Raw genomic sequence first — 23,975 nt, 5'->3', positions numbered from 1 at the left:
AAAAAGAAAACAAAACAAAACATTGAGGCAAGACCCTCTACCAGCAAAAGATTATGATTCACTGAAGGCTCAGATGATGATGGTTAGCAATTTTTAGCAATTAAGTATTTTTTAATTGAGTGGGGGCTACTCTTCATTGCAGTGCACAGGCTTCTACTTGCAGTGGCTTCTCGTTGCAGAGCACGGGCTCTAGGTGTGCGGGCTTCAGTAGTTGTAGCACACGGGCTTCAGTAGTTGTGGCTCATGGGCTCTAGAGCGCAGGCTCAGTAGTTGTGGTTCACGGGCTTAGCTGCTCCGCAGCATGTGGGATCTTCCCGGACCAGGGCTTGAACCCTTATCCCCTGCATTGGCAGGCGGATTCTTAACCACTGCGCCACCAGGGAAGCCCCTGAAATTCTTAAGAAGAGAAACTCAGGCAATCCTTTGATGGCCTGTTATTTACAAACCCTAGAGCCAAACTTAATCTAGAGGTCCACATTGCAAATTTCCCAGTGAACAGACTGAGCATTCATTTCACCTACCTGTTTTGCTCAATAGCAAATGTTGACTTAAAATGAAAAGTATGTAAGTAGAAGGGTTGGAAGAATGGTGCTTTAACATTCAGATCAATTTTTAAAAACTTTTTATTGTAAAAATAAAATACAAAATACATAAAACATGTTAATTCCATACCCCTAATTTGTCCCTCGCCACTTCCCTCTTCCCTTTGGTAACCACAAGTTTGTTTTCTGTATCTGGGAGCCTGTTTCTGTTTTGCATATACATTCATTTGTACTATTTTTTAGATTCCACAGGAGTCTTTGATAGTTTCCTTGTTATCTGGTATCACAACATTACAGGATCATCCTGTACATTTCCTGACCTAAAGATAGCATCGGCCATTTCTCTAAGAAACCCTAGTTTCTTTTAATGGGTAAAAATAGTAAGATTACAATCTGAGCTCCAAGGGTAACCACTGATACTGGGTTGGTCATTGTTTCTAGATCTTTTAGTGGATATAAACACAGACACAGACACAGTCACACACACACACACACACACAAACACACACAAACACACACACTCAAATACCTAAAGGAGCCAGGCAGGTAACAAATGAGTGAAGTGTGATTGAGATGAAGCATAGGGATTGTGGTAAACTGAAGAGGTAAACTAAAGGAGACAGACCTTCCAATTTTTCAAAAGAAGCCAGAAATATAAATTTTAACATGAATTTTAAAAACATTGACAACTAATAAAATAAACACTTAGGTTACAGAAAACACATCTGTGGGACAGATGTGGTCCATGGGCTATGTGCACACTCAACCTGAAAAATTAAACCAGTGTGTAGTTGTATCCCAGAAGTCACATTGTTGCTAACACATAAAAATATTTAGAGAAGTAAGAAAATTCTCAGATTGCTTCAGGAAAAGCCAAACTATAATAAGGAAGAGGAGAAATGTATAATTATCTCCCTCCCCCACCAACTCTCTAAAGTACTAGGGAGAAAAGCATTTTCTATATAGAAACAATTTTCTTTCTAGGACATGGTGCAAAAAGGAAAAAGTCAGTTATCAGAAAAAACTCTCAAAGAGAGTTGAAATCTAACAGAAGTTTTTATATCTAAACTCTTAGAATATCAGAATGAGACCCAGGAGATACATTTTATATGATTAGGTACACTAGAGGCAATAAAACTGGTAAAAAGTTTATTGCAAATGCATGATCAACCCCTTACCCTCATTTTTACCTGTTCTAAAAAGAAAGGGGGACGTCCCTGGTGGTGCAGTGGTTAAGAATCCATCTTCCAACGCAGGGGACTCAGGTTTGATCCCTGGTGGGGCAACTAAGCCTGTGTGCCACAACTAGAGAGTCCCCACGTCGCAACTACAGAGCCCACGTGCTCTGGAGCCCAAAAGCCACAACTAGAGAGAAGCCCGCGTGCTGCAACAAAGAGCCTGTGCGCCACAACTGAGACCTGATGCAGCCAAAAATAAATAATAAAATAAAAAAATAAAAAGAAAGGAAGGTAAGAGCATTGCCACCTCTGCTTTGGCCCCCTCCTGGAAGCAGAAGAGCTAACAGAACGTTGCTGAGGAAAGAAGGAGTAAGATGTGAAAATGCTAAATAAGGCCCCAAAGAAAGCCTGGGGAAGGGCCCAGTTGGCACGAAAGACCTGGTTGGGTTTGGCTTCTTTAGTGCAAGCTAGTATCATGTGACCTGCTCCAAGCTCCAGAAATATAGAAATCACAGAATTAACTTTTTCAGTTCAAAGACGAGAGGTCAGATTAGATTAAAGCAAAAACCATAAGAACACTCACAAGGTTATTTCACCCTGGTTTCTGTTCTTTCAAAGAAAATAAGGACCTCAAACCATCTAAGGAATCCCAAGCAAAAGGAAGGAGGGGACTAGAAACTTCCCTGACTGCATGCACCTCCCTCTGCCAGCTTCACAGCTTCAGCCTCGAGGTCCTGTGCACTTGGCGTATCCTTCACTGTAGCCTCTTGGTCCTGTGCACTTTAGGGCTATTGTATTCTGCATGCTATCAGATCAGAACATTTTAAGCTTCTCTCTAATTTGGAAACTAGGCCATAAGCCAAGGTCAGAGGAAGAGTAAAGTTGGGGGAAGGGACCAGATGGGCTCAAACTACCATTCTCAGAAGTGACTCACCAGGGAGCCAGATGCAGCATCCCCTGCCTTTGATCATGAAGCCTTTCTGTGTCTCATGTAGGGAAGAGAAAAACAGCTTTGCCTTTGGCACTGATCAGACGTTAGCTTGTCTACCACCTGCCTTTTGTACCCTCTAGAAATAGTACCAGCAGAATGGAGGCAGATTTGTAGTGTCAAAGGGGTAAGTACAAACTAATGTTTACAGTTCCTTTGACTCTAGAAAATGAATTATTTTCTCTTCCCCCTATCACCCCACGTATCTCCACACTGGTAACCATGTCCTTTCTGTGAACATTTGAATACTAATAACCATAACTAATATCTACTGAATTTGTATCATACTGTTCTAAATACTTGACATGTATTAACCCTTTGCAGTAGCTACTATTGCATTATCTCCATTTTACAGATGAGGAAACTGAGGCATAGAGAAGTTAAGTAATCACTTCCCAGGGTCACGGAGCTAAGCAGAATACAAGCCAAGACAACTTCAGGGCCTGTATTCTAACGTCTCTCCTTTTCATTGTAAAATTTTCGAACACACAGAAAAGTTGAAAAAATAATACAATAATCAACCATATGTCTGTCATCTAGATTAAACCATAACACATTGCCATATATAAACTTTTCTGTGTGTATGAATTTTCTACACATCATGACACTTCTCCCCCAAAGACTTCTGCATACAGCTCCTAAAAATAAGGACATACTCCTATATACCATAATACTATTATGACATCCAAGAAGTTAACAATTTCCTATCATCATCTAATATCTAATCTATCTTCAAAATATTCTGAGTATCCCCCAAGCATCCTTTATAACTGTTTTTTCCAAACCAGAATCCAGTCAAGAGTCACCCATTCCAGTCAGTTACTGTCTCTTTAATCTATAACAGTCCCCTTACTTTTTCTTTTGTATGACATTGATTTTTTGAAGAGAAGCAGACCAGCTGTCTTATAGATTGTCCTGTATTTTGGTTATTTATTTCCTCACAGTATCAGTTAACTTGTTCTTCTGCTCTTGTACTTCCTAAAAACCAGAAGTCAGATCTAAAGGCTTAATGAAGGTTAACATTCTGGGTAAAAATACTTTGGAGCTGATGTTGTGTACTTTGTACTGCATCACATCACGAAGCACATCATGAAGCACATCGTGCCAGGCCGTTCCACCGTAAGTGATGCTGAGCTAGATTACCTGGTTACGGTGGTGACTGCCAGAGCACTCCTTTATAAAGATTTACTTTTCCCTTTGCTATTAGCAAATAATTTAGAGGTGGGAGGGGGGTACTATTTTGGCACCATGCAAATGCAAATATTCTGTTCTCCAAAAATCTTTCATCTAATGACTTTAGCGTCCAATGATGATCTTTGCTAGATTTAATAATTTCACTGATGATTTACTATTCTATCCTTCCTTCTACAGTTATAAGCTGGCAATTTTCTGTAAAGAACTTTCCTTCATTAGCTAGGGAAGAACTATAGCTCCTTTGAAAAAGAAAGGGTATGGGACTTCCCTGGTGGCTCAGCGGTTAAGACTCAGCAATCCCAATGCAGGGGGCCCAGGTTCGATCCCTGGCCAGGGAACTAGATCCCACATGCATGCCGCAACTAAGAGTTCACATGCCACAACTAAGGAGCCCACCTGCAGCAACTAAGACCGGGCACAACCAAATAAATAAATAAAATTTTCAAAATAAATAAATAAAAAATAAAAAGAAAGGGTAACTGCTTAGTTCTTTCCATTTAAGTATTGATTTTCAGAGCAAGAAATTGATAAAAATAGCCATATCTAATGATGGCACATGCATTTTTTCTCTCCTTGCCCCTTTTCTGAGCATCACTATGGACACACAGACTCTTATTTATTCAGTGTTTTACAATTACTTGCAGTAATTATTCTTTTGATGCTCAGAATATACTAAATTTAGCCAGTAGAAGCCCCTTTGGGCTGGTTCCATTGTTCTTTTGATATAGTACCATTAGTCTTTAAGATTACTTTGCTTTCCATCTTAAGATGTCCCAGTCAAGCCTGTGCTCTTATGTACATTACATAACCTTTCCTAGAGGGATGTATATGCCTACAGAGGGCTCTGAAAACTCTTGAGAAAAATGTAACGGCAAGAGCAGATGTTATCACTTCCTTGTGGTTATCAAATCCAATTCAATTTGGGGAATGAAAGGATTTTTAAGACTATCAGGTCTAGCTACCCATGCTGACGCTTACAGCTTTGCTACAACTCTCCAATATGTGGCAATTCAGTATGTGGCCTAAACACTCTGATTCACAGGGAACTCACCTCACTTGAGGCATCCTATGCTATCCCAGAACTGCCTTATACTGGGCTCCTTGTAGTTCCCACCCATTAGTTCTAGTTTCTCTCCTTGGAGCCTATGGGTCTCTGTGAGAAACTCACACCTAAAGATAATTTCCCCTTCTGTTCCCTCCCTCATATTTAAACAAATGGGTTTATTTCCTGGATGTGATTGGATTGACTTTCCGAATACACTACCATGACTCACAAGGCCCTACTGCCTTTCAAGGCCACTTCATATACTTATATAAAAACATGTAAATATAGTATGGGCTGGGATTGTAATTTCTACATAAATGGGTCCTGAAGCTCATCTCACTCTTTCCAGTCCTGTTCACCACATATATACGGCTGCCAGCAAAGCCAATTCTACTCCCTAGAATTCTGCATCTAGTCCCTCATCTCTCCACTTTCCCTGACACTGGTCTGGGCCCCCGACCAAGCCCTCTGACTCGATCTAATAGAGTGGCCTAACCTTTCCCAACCTCAGCTCCTCCTCACTGCACTCCATGACAAAGGCTGCTGCCAGAGCAGTCTTCCTGCAGCACTCCCAGCTCCATAACCTTCCATTGCTTTTTATCTGCAGAGTCTACCATAGTGTCTAGCATACTGGACTTGGGACGCTCAGTACATATTGGTAGAGGGAGGGACTGAATAAAGTGACTGGTTGAGCTGCTTGATTTCATGACTCAGTTGTACTGTCCATTGTTGTCAGGAGGAAATTTCCTTCAGTTTTAAACAAAAGCTATTTTACTTAAGGTAGTATTTAGTATTTGGCTTAACAAACAGTTTAAAATTTTTTGGTCAGTTCATGTGTATGAGTAAACATATTTTTCATAGTATGTATTTAACAAATAGTTGCACAAAAATTTGGTTGCATGCATTCTTCTTGGTGCTCGGACTTTCTAAAGAATAAACTGTAAATATGAAGCCAGAAAGAAAATACCAACAGCATATTGTTACGTGGGAAAATGTTTGCATTCAACAAGAATCTAGAAAGAAAATCAAAGTAAAATAACTTCACAGTATGATGGTACATCTATTAAATTAGCGATCATAAATCGAATTTGAAAAGCCAGTGCTGGCGACCTGGGAGGAAGTGGTTCACTTCACTTCAGATACTGATGGTGGGCGGCACTGCAAATTGGCTCTGGTTTTCTGGTGAACACTCAGGTCTTGCCTCATAAGAACTATAAAACTTCTCACACCTTTGGATCCAATGATTCAGCTGGAGGAACACACCTTAAGGAAATAACTTAAAAACAAATGTCTATACTATTTGTATTAGTGACAACTAGGGCACATCTCAAATTCCCCAAATAGGAGAAAGATCAAGCTAAACATGTATCATTGTGTACATCAACATCAACACAAAGATATATGAAGTCACTTAAAATGACAAGTACATGGTCTATTTCAATAAATGGAGGTATACACTCAGTTTCAGCAACAGTGTTTATAATTAAGAACAAGGGCTCTGAAAGCAGACATTTCTTGGTTTGACTCCTGGCATTGCCCTCCATACGCTTCAAGAAATGTTTCTCTTCTAAGAATGGATTTGGACCATGCAGGACCTGCAAGCAGTTAGTTGCTCTTGAGGAGATGTGTGTATTCTTATTTGAGTAGAAAAGACAGATTAAGGTTAGAGAGCAGGCTCTTGCGTCAGACCACCCAAGCTCACCTCTCGGCAGTCACTTGCTGGCTGTGTGACCTCAGGCAAGTGACTAAACCGCCCTACATTCCAGATGCAATTCATGTGTCTAATATGGCTAATACTAGATTATTATATGGCTAATAATATGACCTACCCCATAAAGTTCTTCTGAGGTTGAAATGAGAAGATGCCTATAGAGTGTTCAGCATAGTGACTGACATGTAGTATGTTCTCAGTAAATGCCAGCAGTTTGTATTCTTCAATTAAACTACTGATCACCCACTATGGTCCAAACATTGCAAGAGGGGCACCCACTACATTTCATCCATGCAAGAACCTTACGAGGTGAGTGTGGTTATACAAAATAGTTAAATGGGCTCAGAGAAGGATCTGTGAATATTAGGTGAAGAAAGGAGAATGCAAGATGGTTGGTAGATCCCGATTACAAACATGAAAATGAAACGCACTGATACATTTGCAATGATATGTATAATTAGAACATAATGATCATTAGGTCCACTTTGTTTAAAGTTAGTCAAGTTTCTTTGCGTTTTCAAGTAGAAGCAAGCAAATGTGAATTGGGGACCCAGTCCAATTGCCTTTATTGTGCCTTGCCCTTCTCTCCCCTAAGCAGGGAACAGGCCACGTATTAAATGTCACCTGAGTGTTGGCTTCTGACCAGCAAGTGCTTACCTGGAGGAGATAGAGGAGTCCTGGGACAAACAAGGTGAGTGGGTAAAGAGACTGGTATGTTGCTAAGGCAAGAAAGATAGCACTGAGGAAGGCACTACCTGTAAAAAGAAATAAATATATGGAATGTAAAAAGAAATAAATATATGGAATAATCCAGGAATAATCCACATCAATTAGGATTAGACTCAGCGACTCCCCAGAACAAGAAACGTTCCATAACTGCTCAAATAATCACCTGTCAAATATCTCCTGGTGCATAAGATGCTATGCAAACTCACAGGAGTGGAAGGATCTTGGCTTGATTTCTGATGAAAGGAAACCAAGGAAGTCAAAACCACTTACCTTTAGCAACCTGAGATACCACAGGTATATTTCTTGTAAAATTTTCAGACCCAGAAAGATTTTACAAAACTTTAGCCCGATGATGAATAAAGGAATCAAGTCTGTTAACGTGCATGTCCTATTTAACTTACCAATTGATTAAGCCTACAATTATTGCTTACGTGATTCAGAGCTGTGAAACGTATGCTTTTGTTTGTTGCAACACCCCATCACTATTTTTATAACATCCCTTCCTTATGTACTCTCTTCAGGCCATATGTTTATTATTTTTTCAAATTAAAATATATTAATTTTTATTAATAATGTTCCTATTCCCTACATAAAATGGACCACTGCAGAATTATTAAACATGATGTTATAAAGAACTTTCAATGACATGGAAAGATGTTTATCACAATCTATTAATTGAAGATCATAAAAGAGATACATACTATGACCCCTTTTTTAAAAAATGAATAAATACATTTTTAGAAAAACTAAAAGGTGGGAATTCCCTGGTGGTCCAGTGGTTAAGACTCTGCTCTTTCACTGCTGAGGTCCCAGGTTCGATCCCTGGTCGGCGAACTCAGATCCCACAGATGCGTGGTGTGGCCATAAAAAACCCCTAAACTAAAAGGCTAGGCCACAGATTCCACAGTGTTTTTCTCTGGGTGGTTGGATTATGGATGATATTTCATTTTTGTTTCTCCGTATTTTCTAAACTTCCTATAATAAATATGCTTTGTTTTTGTCATAAGAAAAAAACTGATATCTTGTCTCCCAAGGCAATAGAAATAAAAGCAAAAATAAACAAATGGGACCTAATCAAACTTAGAAGCTTTTGCACAGCAAAGGAAACCATAAACAGAACAAAAAGACAACCCATGGACTGGGAGAAAATATTTGCAAACAATGCGACTGACAAGGGATTAATTGCCAAAATATATTGTACAAACAGCTCACACAACTCAATAACAAAAAAACAAACAACCCAATCAAAAAATGGGCAAAAGACCTAAACAGACATTTCTCCAAAGAAGACACACAGACGGCCAACAGGCACATGAAAAGATGCTCAACATCGCTAATTATTAGAGAAATGCAAATCAAAACTACAATGAGGTACCACCTCACACTGGTCAGAAGGGCCATCATTAAAAAGTCTACAAATAACAAATGTTGGAAAGGGTGTGGAGAAAAGGGAAGCCTCTTACACGACTGGTGGGAATGTAAGTTGGTGCAGCCACTAGAAAACCGTATGGAGGTTCCTTAAAAAGCTAAAAAATAGAGCTGCTATATAATCCAGTAATCCCACTCTTGGGCATATATCTGGAGAAAACTGTGATTCAAAAAGATATATGCATCCCATGTTCATAGCAGCACTATTTACAATAGTGCTGCTATGTAATAGTGCCAAGACATGGAAACAACCTATATGTCTACCGACAGATAAATGGATAAAGAAAATGTGGTATATGTACACAATGGAATACTACTCAGCCATAAAAAAAGAATGAAATAATGCCATTTGAAGCAACATGGATAGACCAAGAGATTATCATACTAAGTGAAGTGAGTCAGAAAGAGAAGGACAAATACCATATGATATCACTTATGTGTGGAATCTAAAATATGACACAACTCACAGACATAGAAAACAAACTTACGGTTACCAAAGGGGAAAGGGGGGTGGCAGAGGGATAAGTTAGGAGTTTGGGATTATCAGACACAAACTACTATACATAAAATAGATAAACAACAAGGTCCTACTGTATAGTACAGGGAACTATATTCAATATCATGTAGTAAACCATAATGGAAAACAATATGAAAAAGGATATATACATATGTATAACTGAATCACTTTGCTCTACAGCAGAAACTAATACAACATCGTAAATCAACTATACTTCAATTAAAAAAAAACTAGATGGATGTAAGAAAAAAATGGTATCTTTTTTTAAAAAAAGCAAGTAGCTATTCCCTTTCAGATGGTTTAAGACAACAGAGTACCCTAAAATCAAGGCTAGAGAAACCCAGTTTACCACAGAGATTTTAGAGTGGCCCAGAAATCAGTAGAGTTCAATTGATGGTCCAAGGCTGGTATCTATAATGATAATATTTCATCAAGTAACAGTGCTCATGGTCACTCTTATTAGTGTGGGGTCAACTTTTACTGAAAACAACAGACATCTTCTCAATGGTGTTTCATAAAAGAAGGAATTATTCACTCCACTCAGTCCAGGGAATTTTACCCTCTCCCAACCCAGCTCCCGAGACAAACAGAAGCAGATGTTCCATAGGACTTTTTTGCCCACCAAAGTGGTGTATATACAGTGGTTTGACTTAACGATTTTTAGATTTGATGATGGTGCAAAAGCAATATGCATTCAGTAGAAACCATACTTCTAATTTTGAATTTTCATTTTTTTCCCCAAGCTAGCGGTATGCAGTACATATTCTCTCGTGATGCTGGGCAGCTGCAGCCGCAGCTCGCTGCCAGCCACTCGATCACGAGGTTAAACAACTGATACCCTTACAACCGTTCTGTACCCATATAACTATTCTGTTTTTCACTCTTAGTACAGATTCAATAAATTACATGAAATATTCAGCACTTTATTATAAAATAGGCTTTGTATTAGATGATTTTGCCCAACTGTAGGCTAATGTAAGTGTTCTGGGCACATTTAAGGTAGGCTAGGCTAAGCTAAGCTCTTATGTTCAGTAGGTGAGGTGTATTCAATGTAGTTTTAACTTAGGATATTTTCAACCTACGAGGGGTTTACTGGGACATAACCCCAGCATAAGTCAAGGAAGATCTGTACTTGAAACATCTAAGAGCCACCCTGGAAGAGGGAGGGTTATGAATGTGACTACTTCATAGAAGAGTAAGTGGAGAGAAAAGAACTTTGAGTCCTCCATCCCTCAAACCAAGGAAACTCACCAGCTAGAAACAATTCCTGGTTGAAAGAAAGTGGAAGGAAGGCAGAGAAAGGAGGAAGTAAAAGACCAAGGACAGAACTCTATGGGATGGGCTATTTCATCACGTTGGTTAGTGCCAACACGATGTTCTGTATCCAGGGTACTTGTAAATATGACTGAGCAGGGACAGATCATGCCCAGCCAAGCTGTGCTACTAGCAGAGGTCCCCACACACCCCGAACCAGAACTGGGTCAACTCTGAGACAGGGAGATGGCAGTGGTGGGAAAGGTGCTATTCTGGAGCCCAACAGCTAGGGTGGACTCAGAATTCCTTGACTAGGCCAAAAAGTTGAATGATATTTTGGAGGAAACCAGCAAAGAGAGGGGAAAGCTGGAAAGAACTTTTAAATTTAACACTGTTTTCTACAGAGATTGGTGGTGGTGGGAGTGAGAAGAGGCCCATGTGTCTGTTAACAGAGGAGGGATAATGTTCCAGTTCCATCCATTCTTACAAATGTGGTGGAAACAAACACATGACTTTCACCTCTCTCTCCCCCAGGAGACACCAGGGAGTGAAATAAACACAGCCACCTCCTGCCCTAATTGCCTGAGATCAGTAATTACTTGTCTGGAGCAGCTAACTATTTATAAGGTCCAAGAGAGAAGAAACAGCTCCTAGCTAAAAAATGGACTTGTGAGTTTTAGAATACTTGCTCCCAAGATCAGGAAGAAGCAACCTTCCTTCCTTGGATGAAACCATTAGGAAGGAAGAATCTGTTCCTTCTGCTAGTCTACCAGTAAGTGGCATCAGCATCTCCCCAGACACCTCAGCTATTCAACGCCCCTCCCACTCTCACACTCCCACTAGTCAGGTATACACATAATGATTTGCTATGTGTACATCTTGTGAAATGATCACCATCATAACTCTGGTTGAAACCAATGTTCTTGAGGAAGGAAAACTTATGAAGTATGAAACACAGAGTCCTTTGTGACGACCTAGATGGGTGGGATAGGGAGAGCAGGAGGGAGGCTCAAGAGGGAGGGGATATGGGGATATATGTATACATATAGCTGATTCACTTTGTTGTACAGCAGAAACTAACACAACATTTTAAAGCAATTATACTCCAATAAAGATATTTTTAAAAATAACTGAAACAAAAAAACACAGAGTAATGAAACATGGGCAAAGCACAAAATAAATCTGCCTCTTGAATAAAACAGAGCCTGCAGAACAGCAGTTGAGGACTTGTGGTAGGGAGCCAGCACAGAGAATGTGGAGTAAACTATCAGATGGCTGAGGCCTCTGGTCTGGGGGCAGAAACATGGTGCTGCAACAGTCAGGAGCCTGGTGTGTGGGATGCTGGGGCAGGTGTGGATGGGGCACATGCACAGTCTGAGCAAAAGTGAGGGGGAGGATGGAGGCACACAAGAGACTCAGACAGGGCTGGCATGTTTTTTTAAAAAACTAGAAGAGGCAAGAAGAATGGGTTAGGAAGGCAGGAGGAGGCGATGTGCTTGGGGCAGGGTCAGGGAAGAAAAAAGTAAACGGTGTCTTCAGATATTTTAGATGAACCATGCAACACACCAACATTTCTGGAGTGTCTGCTCTATGCCAAGCCATGCTGGGTGCGGGAGACTGGTGACTCAGACAGTCTCTGTCCTCAGGGAGCTCCCAGTAAACAATGACAAAATACGGGAGGAAAGTGCAAAGGAAGTATTCGGAGCGCATCAGGGGAAGCTGACACCTGAGTTTTGAACAATGAGTAGGTGAGGCCGGCAGTCCAAGGGAAGAGCATGTGCACAGGCAGGAGGGCGAGGGAAAGAATGGTGTGCTGGGGGTGGAGGGGCAGAGACTGTAATTGGCTCAACATGGCAAAAACAGAGTTGGAAGGAGTGACTGGAAGAGGGTGAAAAAGGGGCTTTTGTGGATGTTGGTAACATCCCTGTTTCTTAATGTGCACTTTTCTGTGTATGTGTTATACTTCAACAAAAAAGTTATAATCTAAAAAGTCTCAGCAAGCAGGTAGGTAGGGGTCGGATCAGGGAAGGCTTAGCTTGCACAGTCAATCAAAAACATGTCTACAAGCCTAGACATGACATCTCAAATAATGCCTGAAGTGGCAGCCTCATTTGGGCAAGAGCTAGGGCATCCTGCTCAGCTAACCAGGAGGAACTATACCAAGAAGACTGTGAATTTTACCAAAAAAAGATATAATCTACCATTTATCTGCTAAAATGGCCCAGATACTCAGTCACTAGGTTTCCTATACAAGCTCTAGTCTTTGGCCTTATCATAAGAATACTAAAGTAGGGCTTCCCTGGTGGTGCCGTGGTTAAGAATCTGCCTGCCAATGCAAGGAACATGGGTTTGAGCCCCGGCCTGGGAAGATCCCACATGCCGCAGAGCAAATAAGCCCGTGCGCCACAACTACTGAGCCCACGTGCCACAATTACTGAAGCCTGCGTGCCTAGAGCCCATGCTTCGCAACAAGAGAAGCCACCGCAATGAGAAGCCCGCACACCACAATGAAGAGTAGCCCCCGCTCGCCGCAACTAGAGAAAGCCCGCATGCAGCAACGAAGACCCAACACAGCCAAAAATTAAAGAAACAAACAAACAAATAAATTTATAAAGTAAATCAGTCAAATGTATGTGTGCACTGGCTACAGTATCAGGGAATTTCATTATCTATCCAATCTAGCTTTGAATATGTTTTCCAACTCTCTATTGGTGTCAGCATGGCGGCCACAAGCCTGGGCAAGACCTGGGGTAACACTCTGCCCCCAGGGACTGCACCTTGAAGTGACCTGGGCCTGGGTGGGTGGCAGAGCTACAGGACAGAGCAGGAATGTAGATGAGGTGGAGCTATGGAAACTAGTTCAAGATAAGGAATTCAAGTAGAATGAGCAGAGACTGGGTCACAGACAGGGACCTGTACCAGGACAGGCAGTGGGACAGATTGGAATGTGGTCAAAAGGGCTGAGGTCTCCCAGGACACTCAGAAGAGGAAGTTGCACTAGGGCCTGAGAGCAAGCAAGACTACTAGGCAGGAGGAGGGGCTAGGGCCTGGCCCAGTGTTCTATACTCCTTGCCAAGTGTTCTTTCAACAGCACAGGCTTTCTCAGAGTAGTCCATCCACATCAGTGATGATGATGATGACAATTCTCTGAGCACGTACTCTGTTCCAGCCACGACTATAAGCATTTTACATGTATTAAGTCATTTAGTCCTTCCAATAACTCCATGGAGCGGACAAAATTACTATCCCCATTTCACAGATAAGTAAACTGAAGGACAGAGACTTTATTTGCTCAGGGTCACAAAACTAATGAATGGTGATAGAATTCGAACCCAGACAGTCTCATTCCAGAGCCCCGAATCTGTAACTGCAGCACTATGCTACCTTCTTGATTCTCAATCTATGGCTGTACCATAAAAATCACAATAAGCAGAGCAACTATTTGTTGAGCGGGTTTTGCTAAGGAATCATGCTAAGCATTCTGTGTTTCTTATTTATTCCTCTACTAATCCATGAGGCAGATCTTATCTCTGGGATCAAACTGAAGCTCTAGAGGCTGTGTGATCTGCCTGAGGCTACAGCACAGGTAACTAGAACCAGCAGGTTTTCGGTTGATCTGACAAAACCCCAGGCTGCTTCGTCCTAGGGTCCTTGGGCCTTTGGGTCCTCTAAGACTCTCTTCATGGGTAAGGCCTCATTTACCGCAGAGGAACCTCATATAGAAGTGATGGGCTCATCAGAGCTCAGGTTCATCACTCTGCCATGTTCTTCCAGGGCGGTGCTCCAGGAAGAGAACCTCTCATTTTAACCTTCTCCCAGTTTTCTCCAGAAAGCTCAGGAAGGGGCTTCCCTGGTGGCACAGTGGTTAAGAATCCACCTGCCAATGCAGGGGATACAGGTTTGAGCCCTGGTCCAGGAAGATCCCACATGTCGTGGAGCAACTAAGCCCATGCGCCACAACTAACGAGCCTGCACTCTAGGGCCCACGTGCCACAACTACTGAGCCCATGTGCCACAACTACTGAAGCCCGTGCACCACACTGAAGAGTAGTCCCTGCTCGTCGCACCTAGAGAAAGCCCGCACACAGCAACGAAGACCCAACGCAGCCAAAAATAAATAAATTAAATAAATTTAAAAAAACCCAAAACAACAGAAAGCTCAGGAAGACCCTGTCAATCCTGAGGGATCTTTTATTTATTTATTTTATTTTATTTTATTTTATACAGCACGTTCTTATCAGTTATCTATTTTATACATATTAGTGTATATATGTCAATCCCAATCTCCCAATTCATCCCACCACCACTCCCCACCACCTGCTTTCCACCCTTGGTGTCCATACATTTGTTCTCTACATCTGTGTCTCTATTTCTGCCTTGCAAACCGGTTCATCTGTACCATTCCACATATATGTGTTAATATACGACATCTGTTTTTCTCTTTCTGACTTACTTCACTCTGAATGACAGTCTGTAGGTCCATCCACGTCTCTACAAATGACCCAATTTTATTCCTTTTTATGGCAATATTCCATTGTATATATGTACCACATCTTCTGTATCCATTCATCTGTCGATGGGCATTTAAGTTGCTTCCATGACTTGCCTATTGCAAATAGTGCTGCAATGAACATTGGGGTGCATGTGTCTTTTTGAATTATGTTCTTCTCTGGGTATATGCACAGTAGTAGGATTCCTGGGTCATATGGTAATTCTATTTTTAGTTTTTAAGGAAACTCCATACTGTTCTCTACAGTGGCTGCATCAATTTACATTCCCACCAAGAGTGCAAGAGGGTTCCCTTTTCTCCACACCCTCTCCAGCATTTGTTGTTTGTAGATTTTCTGATGATGCCCATTCTAACTGGTGTGAGGTGATAACCTCATTGTAGCTTTGATTTGCATTTCTCTAATAATTAGTGATGTTGAGCAGCTTTTCATGTGCCTCTTGGCCATCTGTATGTCTTCCTTGGAGAAATGTCTATTTAGTTCTTCTGCCCATTTTCTGATTGGGTTGCTTGTTTTTTTGATATTGAGCTGCATGAGCTGTTTATATATTTTGGATGTTGATCTTTTGTCCGTTGCTTCATTTGCAAATATTTTCTCCCATTCTGAGGGCTGTCTTTTCATCTTGTTTATAGTTTCCTTTGCTATGCAAAAGCTTTTAAGCTTCATTAGGTCCCATTTGTTTATTTCTGTTTTTATTTCCATTACTCTAGGAGGTGGATCAAAAAAGATCTTGCTGTGATTTATGTCAAGTCAAAGAGTGTTCTTCCTATGTTTTCCTCTAAGAGTTTTATAGTGTCCGGTCTTACATTTAGGTCTTTAACCATTTTGAGTTTATTTTTGTGTATGGTGTTCTAATTAAATTCTTTTACATGTAGCTGTCCAGTTTTCCCAGCACCACTTATCGAAGAGACTGTCTTTTCTCCATTGTATATCCTTGCCTCCTTTGTCATAGATTAGTTGACCATAGGTGCATGGGTTTATCTCTGGGCTTTCTATCCTGTTCCATTTGATCTATATTTCTGTCTTTGTGCCAGTACCATATTGTCTTGATTACCGTAGCTTTGTAGTATAGTCTGAAGTCAGGGAGTCTGATTCCTCCAGCTCTGTTTTTTTCCCTCAGGATTGCTTTGGCTATTCAGGGTCTTCTGTGTCTCCATACAAATTTTAAGATTTTTTGTTCTAGTTCTGTAAAAAATGCCACTGGTAATTTGATAGGGATTGCATTGACTCTGTAGATTGCTTTGGCTAGTACAGTCATTTTCACAATATTGATTGTTCCAATCCAAGAACATGGTATATCTCTACATCTGTTTGTGTCATCTTTTTTTTTTTATGGTGCCAATTTTAAATACCGTTTTATTTAAGACATTGCATTTTCCACTTGCAATACAGTGCTTGTAAAGTACAATGTTATTTCCTTTCCCTGTGCACATATTCCATGTTCAAGTATCAAGAATGCCGAGTTTATTACAGCAGCTCAACTTTAAAACTGCCATGGAATTTGCTATAAATTTGGGTCCTTCAATGTTTTGTGGAACAATGCTAAATCTATGCTAGGCTGGCTTAATCGACCTCTTCAATGGTGGGCCCAGAGGAGGCACCATCAGATGGAGGAGTTCCACCACCAGGGAAGCCCCTGGGCATTCCTCCTGGCATGCCTCCTGAGCTCTGGTACAGCTTGGTAATGATGGGGTTGCAGACTTTTTCCAGCTCCTTCTGCTGATGTTCAAATTCTTCCTTCTCTGCAGTCTGGTTCTTATCAAGACAGTTGATTATTTCATTACACTTATCAAGAATCTTCTGTTTGTCCTCATCATTAATCTTGCCTTGAAGTTCCTCATCGTCAACAGTAGCTTTCATGTTGAAAGCACAGGATTCAAGAGGATTCTTCGAAGACAACTTATCCCGCTGCTTCTCATCTTCAGCTTTGTACTTCTCTGCTTCCTGAGCCATGTGTTCAATGTCTTCCTTGCTCAAACGGCCCTTGTCATTAGTGATGGTAATTTTGTTCTCTTTTCCTGTGCTCTTATCCACAGCAGAGACATTGAGGATGCCATTGGCATCAATATCAAAAGTGACTTCAATCTGAGGAACACCACAGGGGGCAGGAGGTATGCCTGTGAGTTCAAACTTGCCAAGCAGGTTGTTATCCTTGGTCATGGCACGCTCACCTTCATAAACCTGAATGAATACCGGGCTGGTTGCCCGAGTAGGTTGTGAAGGTCTGCGTCTGCTTGGTGGGAATGGTGGTGTTGCTCTTGAGGACAGTCATGACTCCACCAGCAGTTTCAGTTCCAAGGGAAAGAGGAGTGACATCCAACAGCAGCAAGTCTTGAACATTTTCAGATTTGTCTCCAGATAGAATGGCTGCCTGGACAGCTGCACCATAAGCAACAGCCTCATCAGGGTTGATGCTCTTATTCAGTTCTTTCCCATTGAAGAAGTCCTGTAGAAGTTTCTGATTCTTGGGGATGCGGGTTGAACCACCCACCAGGACAATATCATGGATCTGAGACTTGTCTAGCTTGGCATCCCGAAGGGCTTTCTCCACAGGGTCCAGTGTGCCACGGAACAGGTCAGCATTCAGTTCTTCAAATCGGGCACGGGTAATTGAGGTATAGAAGTCGAATCCTTCACAGAGGGAATCAATCTCAATAGTGGCCTGGGTGCTGGAAGATAGAGTGTGCTTAGCATGCTCACAAGCAGTACGAAGGCGACGGACAGCCTTCTTGTTCTCACTGATGCCCTTCTTGTGCTTGCACTTGAACTCTGCAATAAAATGGTTGACCATCCGGTTGTCAAAGTCTTCTCCACCTAAGTGGGTATCTCCAGCTGTAGACTTCACCTCAAAGATTCCATCCTCAATAGTGAGGACAGACACATCAAAAGTGCCACCACCTAAATCAAAGATCAGCACATTTCTTTCTGCTCCAATCTTTTTGTCTAAGTCATAGGCAACAGCAGCAGCAGTTGGCTCGTTGATGATTCTAAGTACATTGAGCCCAGCAATAGTTCCGGCATCTTTGGTAGCCTGATGCTGAGAGTCATTAAAGTAAGCAGGTACTGTGACAACAGCATTGGTAACAGTCTTCCCAAGGTAGGCTTCTGCTATTTCCTTCATCTTTGTCAAAACCATGGATGACACCTCCTCTGGATAGAAACTTTTTGTCTCTCCCTTGTATTCTACTTGAACCTTAGGCCTGCCTGAATCATTCACCACTATAAAGGGCCAATGCTTCATATCAGACTGGACAACAGATCATCAACTCTTTGTCCAATGAGGCGTTTGGCATCAAAACCCGTGTTGGTGGGATTCTTGCAACTTGGTTCTTTGCAGCATCACAAATCAATCATTCGGTATCAGTAAAGGTGACATAACTTGGGGTAGTTCGGTTCCCCTGATCACTGGCAATTATTTCCACCTTTCCGTGCTGGAAGATAACCACACAAGAATAGGTGGCGCAAGATCAATGCCAACTGCAGGTCCCTTAGACATGGTTGCTGGAGCGCAGGCCTGGGTCTGCTGGAGGAGAAAACAGCAATCTGGAAAGCTGCTGCCGTGTTCAATGAGACCTGATTGTGTCATCTTTGATTTCTTTCATCAGTGTCTTACAGTTTTCTGAGTACAGGTTTTTTACCTCCTTAGGTAGGTTTATTCCTAGGTATTTTATTCTTTTTGTTGCAACGGTGAATGGGATTGTTACCTTAATTTCTCTTTTTGATCTTTCGTTGTTAGTGTATAGGAATGCAAGAGATTTCTGTGCATTAATTTTGTATCCTGCAGCTTTACCAAATTCATTGATTAGCTCTAGTAGTTTTCTAGTGGCATCTTTAGGATTGTCTATGTATAGTATCATGTCAACTGAAACAATGACAGTTTTCATTCTTCTTTTCCAATTTGTATTCCTCTTATTTCTTTTTCTTCTCTGATTGCCATGGCTAGGACTTCCAAAACTATGTTGAATAAGAGTGGCGAGAGTGGATATCCTTGTCTTGTTCCTGATCTTCGAGGAAATGCTTTCAGTTTTTCATCATTGAGAATGATGTTTGCAGTGGGTTTGTCGTATATGGCCTTTATTATGCTGAGGTAGGTTCCCTCTATGCCCACTTTCTGTAGAGTTTTTATCATAAATGGATGTTGAATTTTGTCAAAAGCTTTTTCTGCATCTATTGAGATGATCATATGGTTTTTATTCTTCAATTTGTTAATATGGTGTATCACATTGATTGATTTGCATATATTGAAGAATCCTTGAATCCCTGGGGTGAATCCCACTTGATCATGGTATATGATCGTTTTAATGTGTTGTTGGATTCTGTTTGCTAGTATTCTGTTGAAGATTTTGCATCTATATTCATCAGTGATATTGGTCTGTAATTTTCTTTTTTTGTAGTATCTTTGTCTGGTTTTGGTATCAGGGTGATGGTGGCCTCGTAGAATGAGTTTGGGAGTGTTACTTCCTCTGCAATTTTTTGGAAGAGTTTGAGAAGGATGGGTGTTATCTCTTCTCTAAATGTTTGATAGAATTCACCTGTGAAGCCATCTGGTCCTGGACTTTTGTTTGTTGGAAGATTTTTAATCATAGTCTCAATTTCATTACTTGTGATTGGTCTGTTCATATTTTCTATTTCTTCCTGGTTCAGTCCTGGAAGCTTATAAGAATTTGTCCATTTTTTCCAGGTTGTCCATTTTATTGGCATAGAGTTGCTTGTAGTTGTCTCTTAGGATGCCTTTGTATTTCTGCAGTGTCTGTTGTAACTTCTCCTTTTTCATTTCTAATTTTATTGATTTGAGTGCTCTCCCTCTTTTTCTTGATGAGCCTGGTTAATGGTTTATCAATTTTGTTTCTCTTCTCAAAGAACCAGCTTTTAGTTTTATTGGTCTTTGCTATTGTTTTCTTCATTTCTATTTCATTTATTTCCTCTCCGATCTTTATGATTTCTTTCCTTCCGCTAACTTTGGGTTTTGTTTGTTCTTCTTTCTCTAGTTCCCTTAGGTGTAAGGTTAGATTGTTTACTTGAGATTTTTCTTGTTTCTTGAGGTAGGATTGTATTGCTATAAACTTCCCTCTTAGAACTGCTTTTGCTGCATCCCATAGGTTTTGGATTGTTGTGTTTTCGTTGTCATTTGTCTCTAGGTATTTTTTTATTTCCTCTTTGATTTCTTCAGTGATCTCTTGGTTATTTAGTAATGTATTGTTTAGCCTCCATGTGTTTGTGTTTTTAATGTTTTTTTCCCTGTAATTTATTTCTAATAAACCATAGCGTTGTGGTTGGAAAATATGCTTGATATGATTTCAATTTTCTTAAATTTACTGAGGCTTGATTTGTGACCCAAGATGTGATGTATCCTGGAGAATGTTCCGTGTGCACTTGAGAAGAAAGTGTAATCTGATGTTTTCAGATGGAATGTCCTATAAATATCAGTTAAATCTATCTGGTCTATTGTGTCATTTAAAGCTTGTGTTTCCTTATTAATTTTCTGTCTGAACGATCTGTCCATTGGTGTAAGTGAAGTGTTAAAGTCCCCCACTATTACAATAGTTACGACAGTAACTATTGTGTTACTGTTGATTCCCTCTTTTATAGCTGTTAGCATTTGCCTTATGTATTGAGGTGCTCCTGTGTTGGGTGCATGTATATTTATAATTGTTATATCTTCTTCTTGTATATTTTTTATAAATTTATTTATTTATTTTTGGCTGTGTTGGGTCTTCGTTGCTGCGTGCAGGCTTTCTCTAGTTGTAGCGAGCAGGGGTTACCCTTCCTTGCAGTGCGTGGGCTTCTCATTGCGGTGGCTTCTCTTGTTGCGGAGCATGGGCTCTAGGCGCAAGAGCTTCAGTAGTTGTGGCTTGCGGGCAATAGAGTGCAGGCTTAGTAGTTGTGGCTCACAGGCTTCGCTGCTCCGTGGCATGTGGGATCTTCCCGGACCAGGGTCAGAACCCGTGTCCCCTGAACTGGCAGGCATATTCCTAACCACTGCACCACCAGGTAAGCCCTTCTTGTTGGATTGATCCCTTGATCATTATGTGGTGTACTTCCTTGTCTCTTGTAACATTCTTTATTTTAAAGTCTATTTGGGGCTTCCCTGGTGGCGCAGTGGTTGAGAATCTGCCTGCCAATGCAGGGGACACGGGTTCGAGCCCTGGTCTGGGAGGGTCCCACATGCCGCGGAGCAACTGGGCCCGTGAGCCACAATTACTGAGCCTGCGCGTCTGGAGCCTGTGCTCCGCAATGGGAGAGGCCGCGATAGTGAGAGGCCCGCGCACCGCGATGAAGAGTGGCCCCCGCTTGCCACAACTAGAGAAGGGCCCTCGCACAGAAACGAAGACCCAACATAGCCATAAAATAAATAAATAAAAAACTAAAGAAATGGCTTTATTTAAAAAAAAAAAGATTAATCACAAGATTAACTTGTTTGAAAATGAAGTCTAGTTTCAATAAACTTGGCCTGATTATTTTAAAAAAAAATAAAGTCTATTCTATCTGATAAGAGTATTGCCACTCCAGCTTTCTTCTGATTTCCATTTGCATGGAATATCTTTTTCCATCCCCTCACTTTCAGTCTGTACGTGTCCCTAGGTCTGAAGTGGGTCTCTTGTAGACAGCATATATATGGGTCTTGTTTTTGTATCCATTCAGCCAGCCTGTGTCTTCTGGTTGGAGCATTTAATCCATTCACATTTAAGGTAATTATTGATATGTATGTTCCTGTTACCATTTCCTTAATTGTTTTGGGTTTGTTTCTGTAGGCCCTTTTCTTTTCTTGTGTTTCCCACTTACGGAAATTCCTTTAGCATTTGTTGTAGAGTTGGTTTGGTGGTGAATTTTCTTAGCTTTTGCTTGTCTGTAAAGCTTTTGATTTCTCCATCAAATCTGAATGAGATCCTTGCCGGGTAGAGTATTCTTGGTTGTAGGTTCCTCCCTTTCAGCACTTTAAATATATCGTGCCACTCCCTTCTGGCTTGTAGAGTTTCTGCTGAGAAATCAGCTGTTAATCTTATGGGAGTTCCCTTGTATGTTATTTGTCATTTTTCCCTTGTTGCTTTTAATAATTTTTCTTTGTCTTTAATTTTTCTCAACTTGATTACTATGTGTCTCGGCGTGTTTCTCCTTGGTTTTATCCTGCCTGGGACTCTCTGCGCTTCCTGGACTTGGGTGGGTATTTCCTTTCCCATGTTAGGGAAGTTTTCGACTATAGTCTCTTCAAATATTCTCTCGGGTCCTTTCTCTCTCTCTTCTCCTTCTGGAACCCCTATAATGCGAATGTTGTTGTGTTTAATGTTGTCCCAGAGGTCTCTTAGGCTGTCTTCATTTCTTTTCAATCTTTTTTCTTTAGTCAGTTCCACAGCAGTGATTTCCACCATTTTGTCTTACAGGTCACTTATCCATTCTTCTGCCTCAGTTGTTCTACTATCGATTCCTTCTAGTGTATTTTTCATTTCAGTTATTGTATTATTCATCTCTGTTTGTTCTTTAATTCTTCTAGGTCTTTTTTAAAGATTTCTTGCATCTTCTCGATCTTTACCTCTATTCTTTTCCCAAGGTCCTGGATCATCTCCACTATCATTATTCCGAACTCTTTTTCTGGAAGGTTGCCTATCTCCATTTCATTTAGTTGTTTTTCTGGGGTTTTATCTTCTTCCTTCATCTGGTACATAGTCCTTGGCCTTTTCACTTTGTCCATCTTTCTGTGAATGTGGTTTTCATTCCACAGGCTGCAGGATTCTAATTCTTCTTGCTTCTGCTGTCTGCCCTCTGGTGGATGAGGCTATCGAAGAGGCTTGTGCAAGCTTCCTGATGGGAGGGACTGGTGGTGGGTAGAGCTGGCTGTTGCTCTGGTGGGCAGAGCTCAGTAAAACTTTAATCTGCCTGTTTGCTGATGGGTGGGGCTGAGTTCCCTCCCTGTTTGTTGTTTGGCCTGAGGCGACCCAGTACTGGTGGCTGGTGCCTACAGGCTCTTTGGTGGGGCTAATGGTGGACTCTGGGAGGGCTCACGCCAAGGATTACTTCCCTGAGCTTCTGCTGCCAGTGTCCTTGTCCCCATAGTGAGCCACAGCCGCCCCCTGCCTCTGCAGGAGACCCTCCAACACTAGCAGGTAGGTCTGGTTCAGTTTCCAATGGGGTCACTGCTCCTTCCCCCTGGGTCCTGATGTGCACACTACTTTGTGTGCCCTCCAAGAGTGGAGTCTCTATTTCCCTCAGTCCTGTCGAAGTCCTGCAATCAAATCCTGCTAGCCTTCAAAGTCTGATTCTCTGGGAATTCCTCCTCCCATTGCCGGACCCCCAGGTTGGGAAGCCTGACGTGGGGCTCAGAACCTTCACTCCAGTGGGTGGACTTCTGTGGTATAATTGTTCTCCAGTTTGTGAGTCACCCACCCAGTGGTAATGGGATTTGATTTTATTATGATTGTACCCCTCCTACCATCTCATTGTGGCTTCTCCTTTGTCATTGGATGTGGGGTATCTTTTTTGGTGAGTTCCAGTGTCTTCCTGTCAATGATCGTTCAGCAGTTAGTTGTGATTCTGGTGTTCTCCCAAAAGGAAGTCCTGAGGGATCTTTTAATATCTTTAAATATTATCAAGAGTAACAATCAGCACCATCATTTACTGAGCATCTAGTTCATGCTCCCACACTATGCTAAGTGTTTCACATGCACCATCTCATTCATTTTTTATTTTCTCCTCATCTCATTCATTCTTTACATTTACGCTATGCAGTAGGGACTGTTTCAGTCCCCATGTTATAGACAAGGAAACTGAGGCCCTAAACAGTTAAGTGACTTGCTTACAGTGATAATGCCAGGAAGTGCTAGAACTAGGATTAGCTATGAGATCTGTGTCAACTGAAAAAAAAATGCACAACCTAAAAGTTGAGAGT

General features: G+C 41.3%; 1 protein-coding gene and 1 pseudogene across 8 annotated transcripts in view; both read right to left on the bottom strand.

The window, feature by feature from the left end:
- The window catches only part of PIGU (phosphatidylinositol glycan anchor biosynthesis class U), a 103,101-nt gene that overhangs the window by 38,706 nt on the left and 40,420 nt on the right, over window positions 1-23,975 (bottom strand). For all 7 annotated transcript variants that reach the window (XM_082358898.1, XM_082358897.1, XM_082358899.1 and 4 more), the window contains one exon: window positions 7,316-7,413. In XM_082358898.1, coding sequence (XP_082215024.1) covers window positions 7,316-7,413 — 98 coding nt within the window. The remainder of the gene's footprint in view (window positions 1-7,315; window positions 7,414-23,975) is intronic.
- On the bottom strand, window positions 14,646-18,605 carry LOC309612742 (heat shock cognate 71 kDa protein pseudogene; annotated as a pseudogene). Its single transcript has one exon. The product of its transcript is annotated as a heat shock cognate 71 kDa protein pseudogene (transcript).

This window comes from Balaenoptera borealis (assembly GCF_965194805.1).
Source record: "Balaenoptera borealis genome assembly, chromosome: 16".
NCBI classification, from domain to species: domain Eukaryota; kingdom Metazoa; phylum Chordata; class Mammalia; order Artiodactyla; family Balaenopteridae; genus Balaenoptera; species Balaenoptera borealis.
The sequence above is the reverse complement of the archived record's forward strand: the minus strand, read 5'-3'. Positions and strand labels throughout refer to the sequence as shown.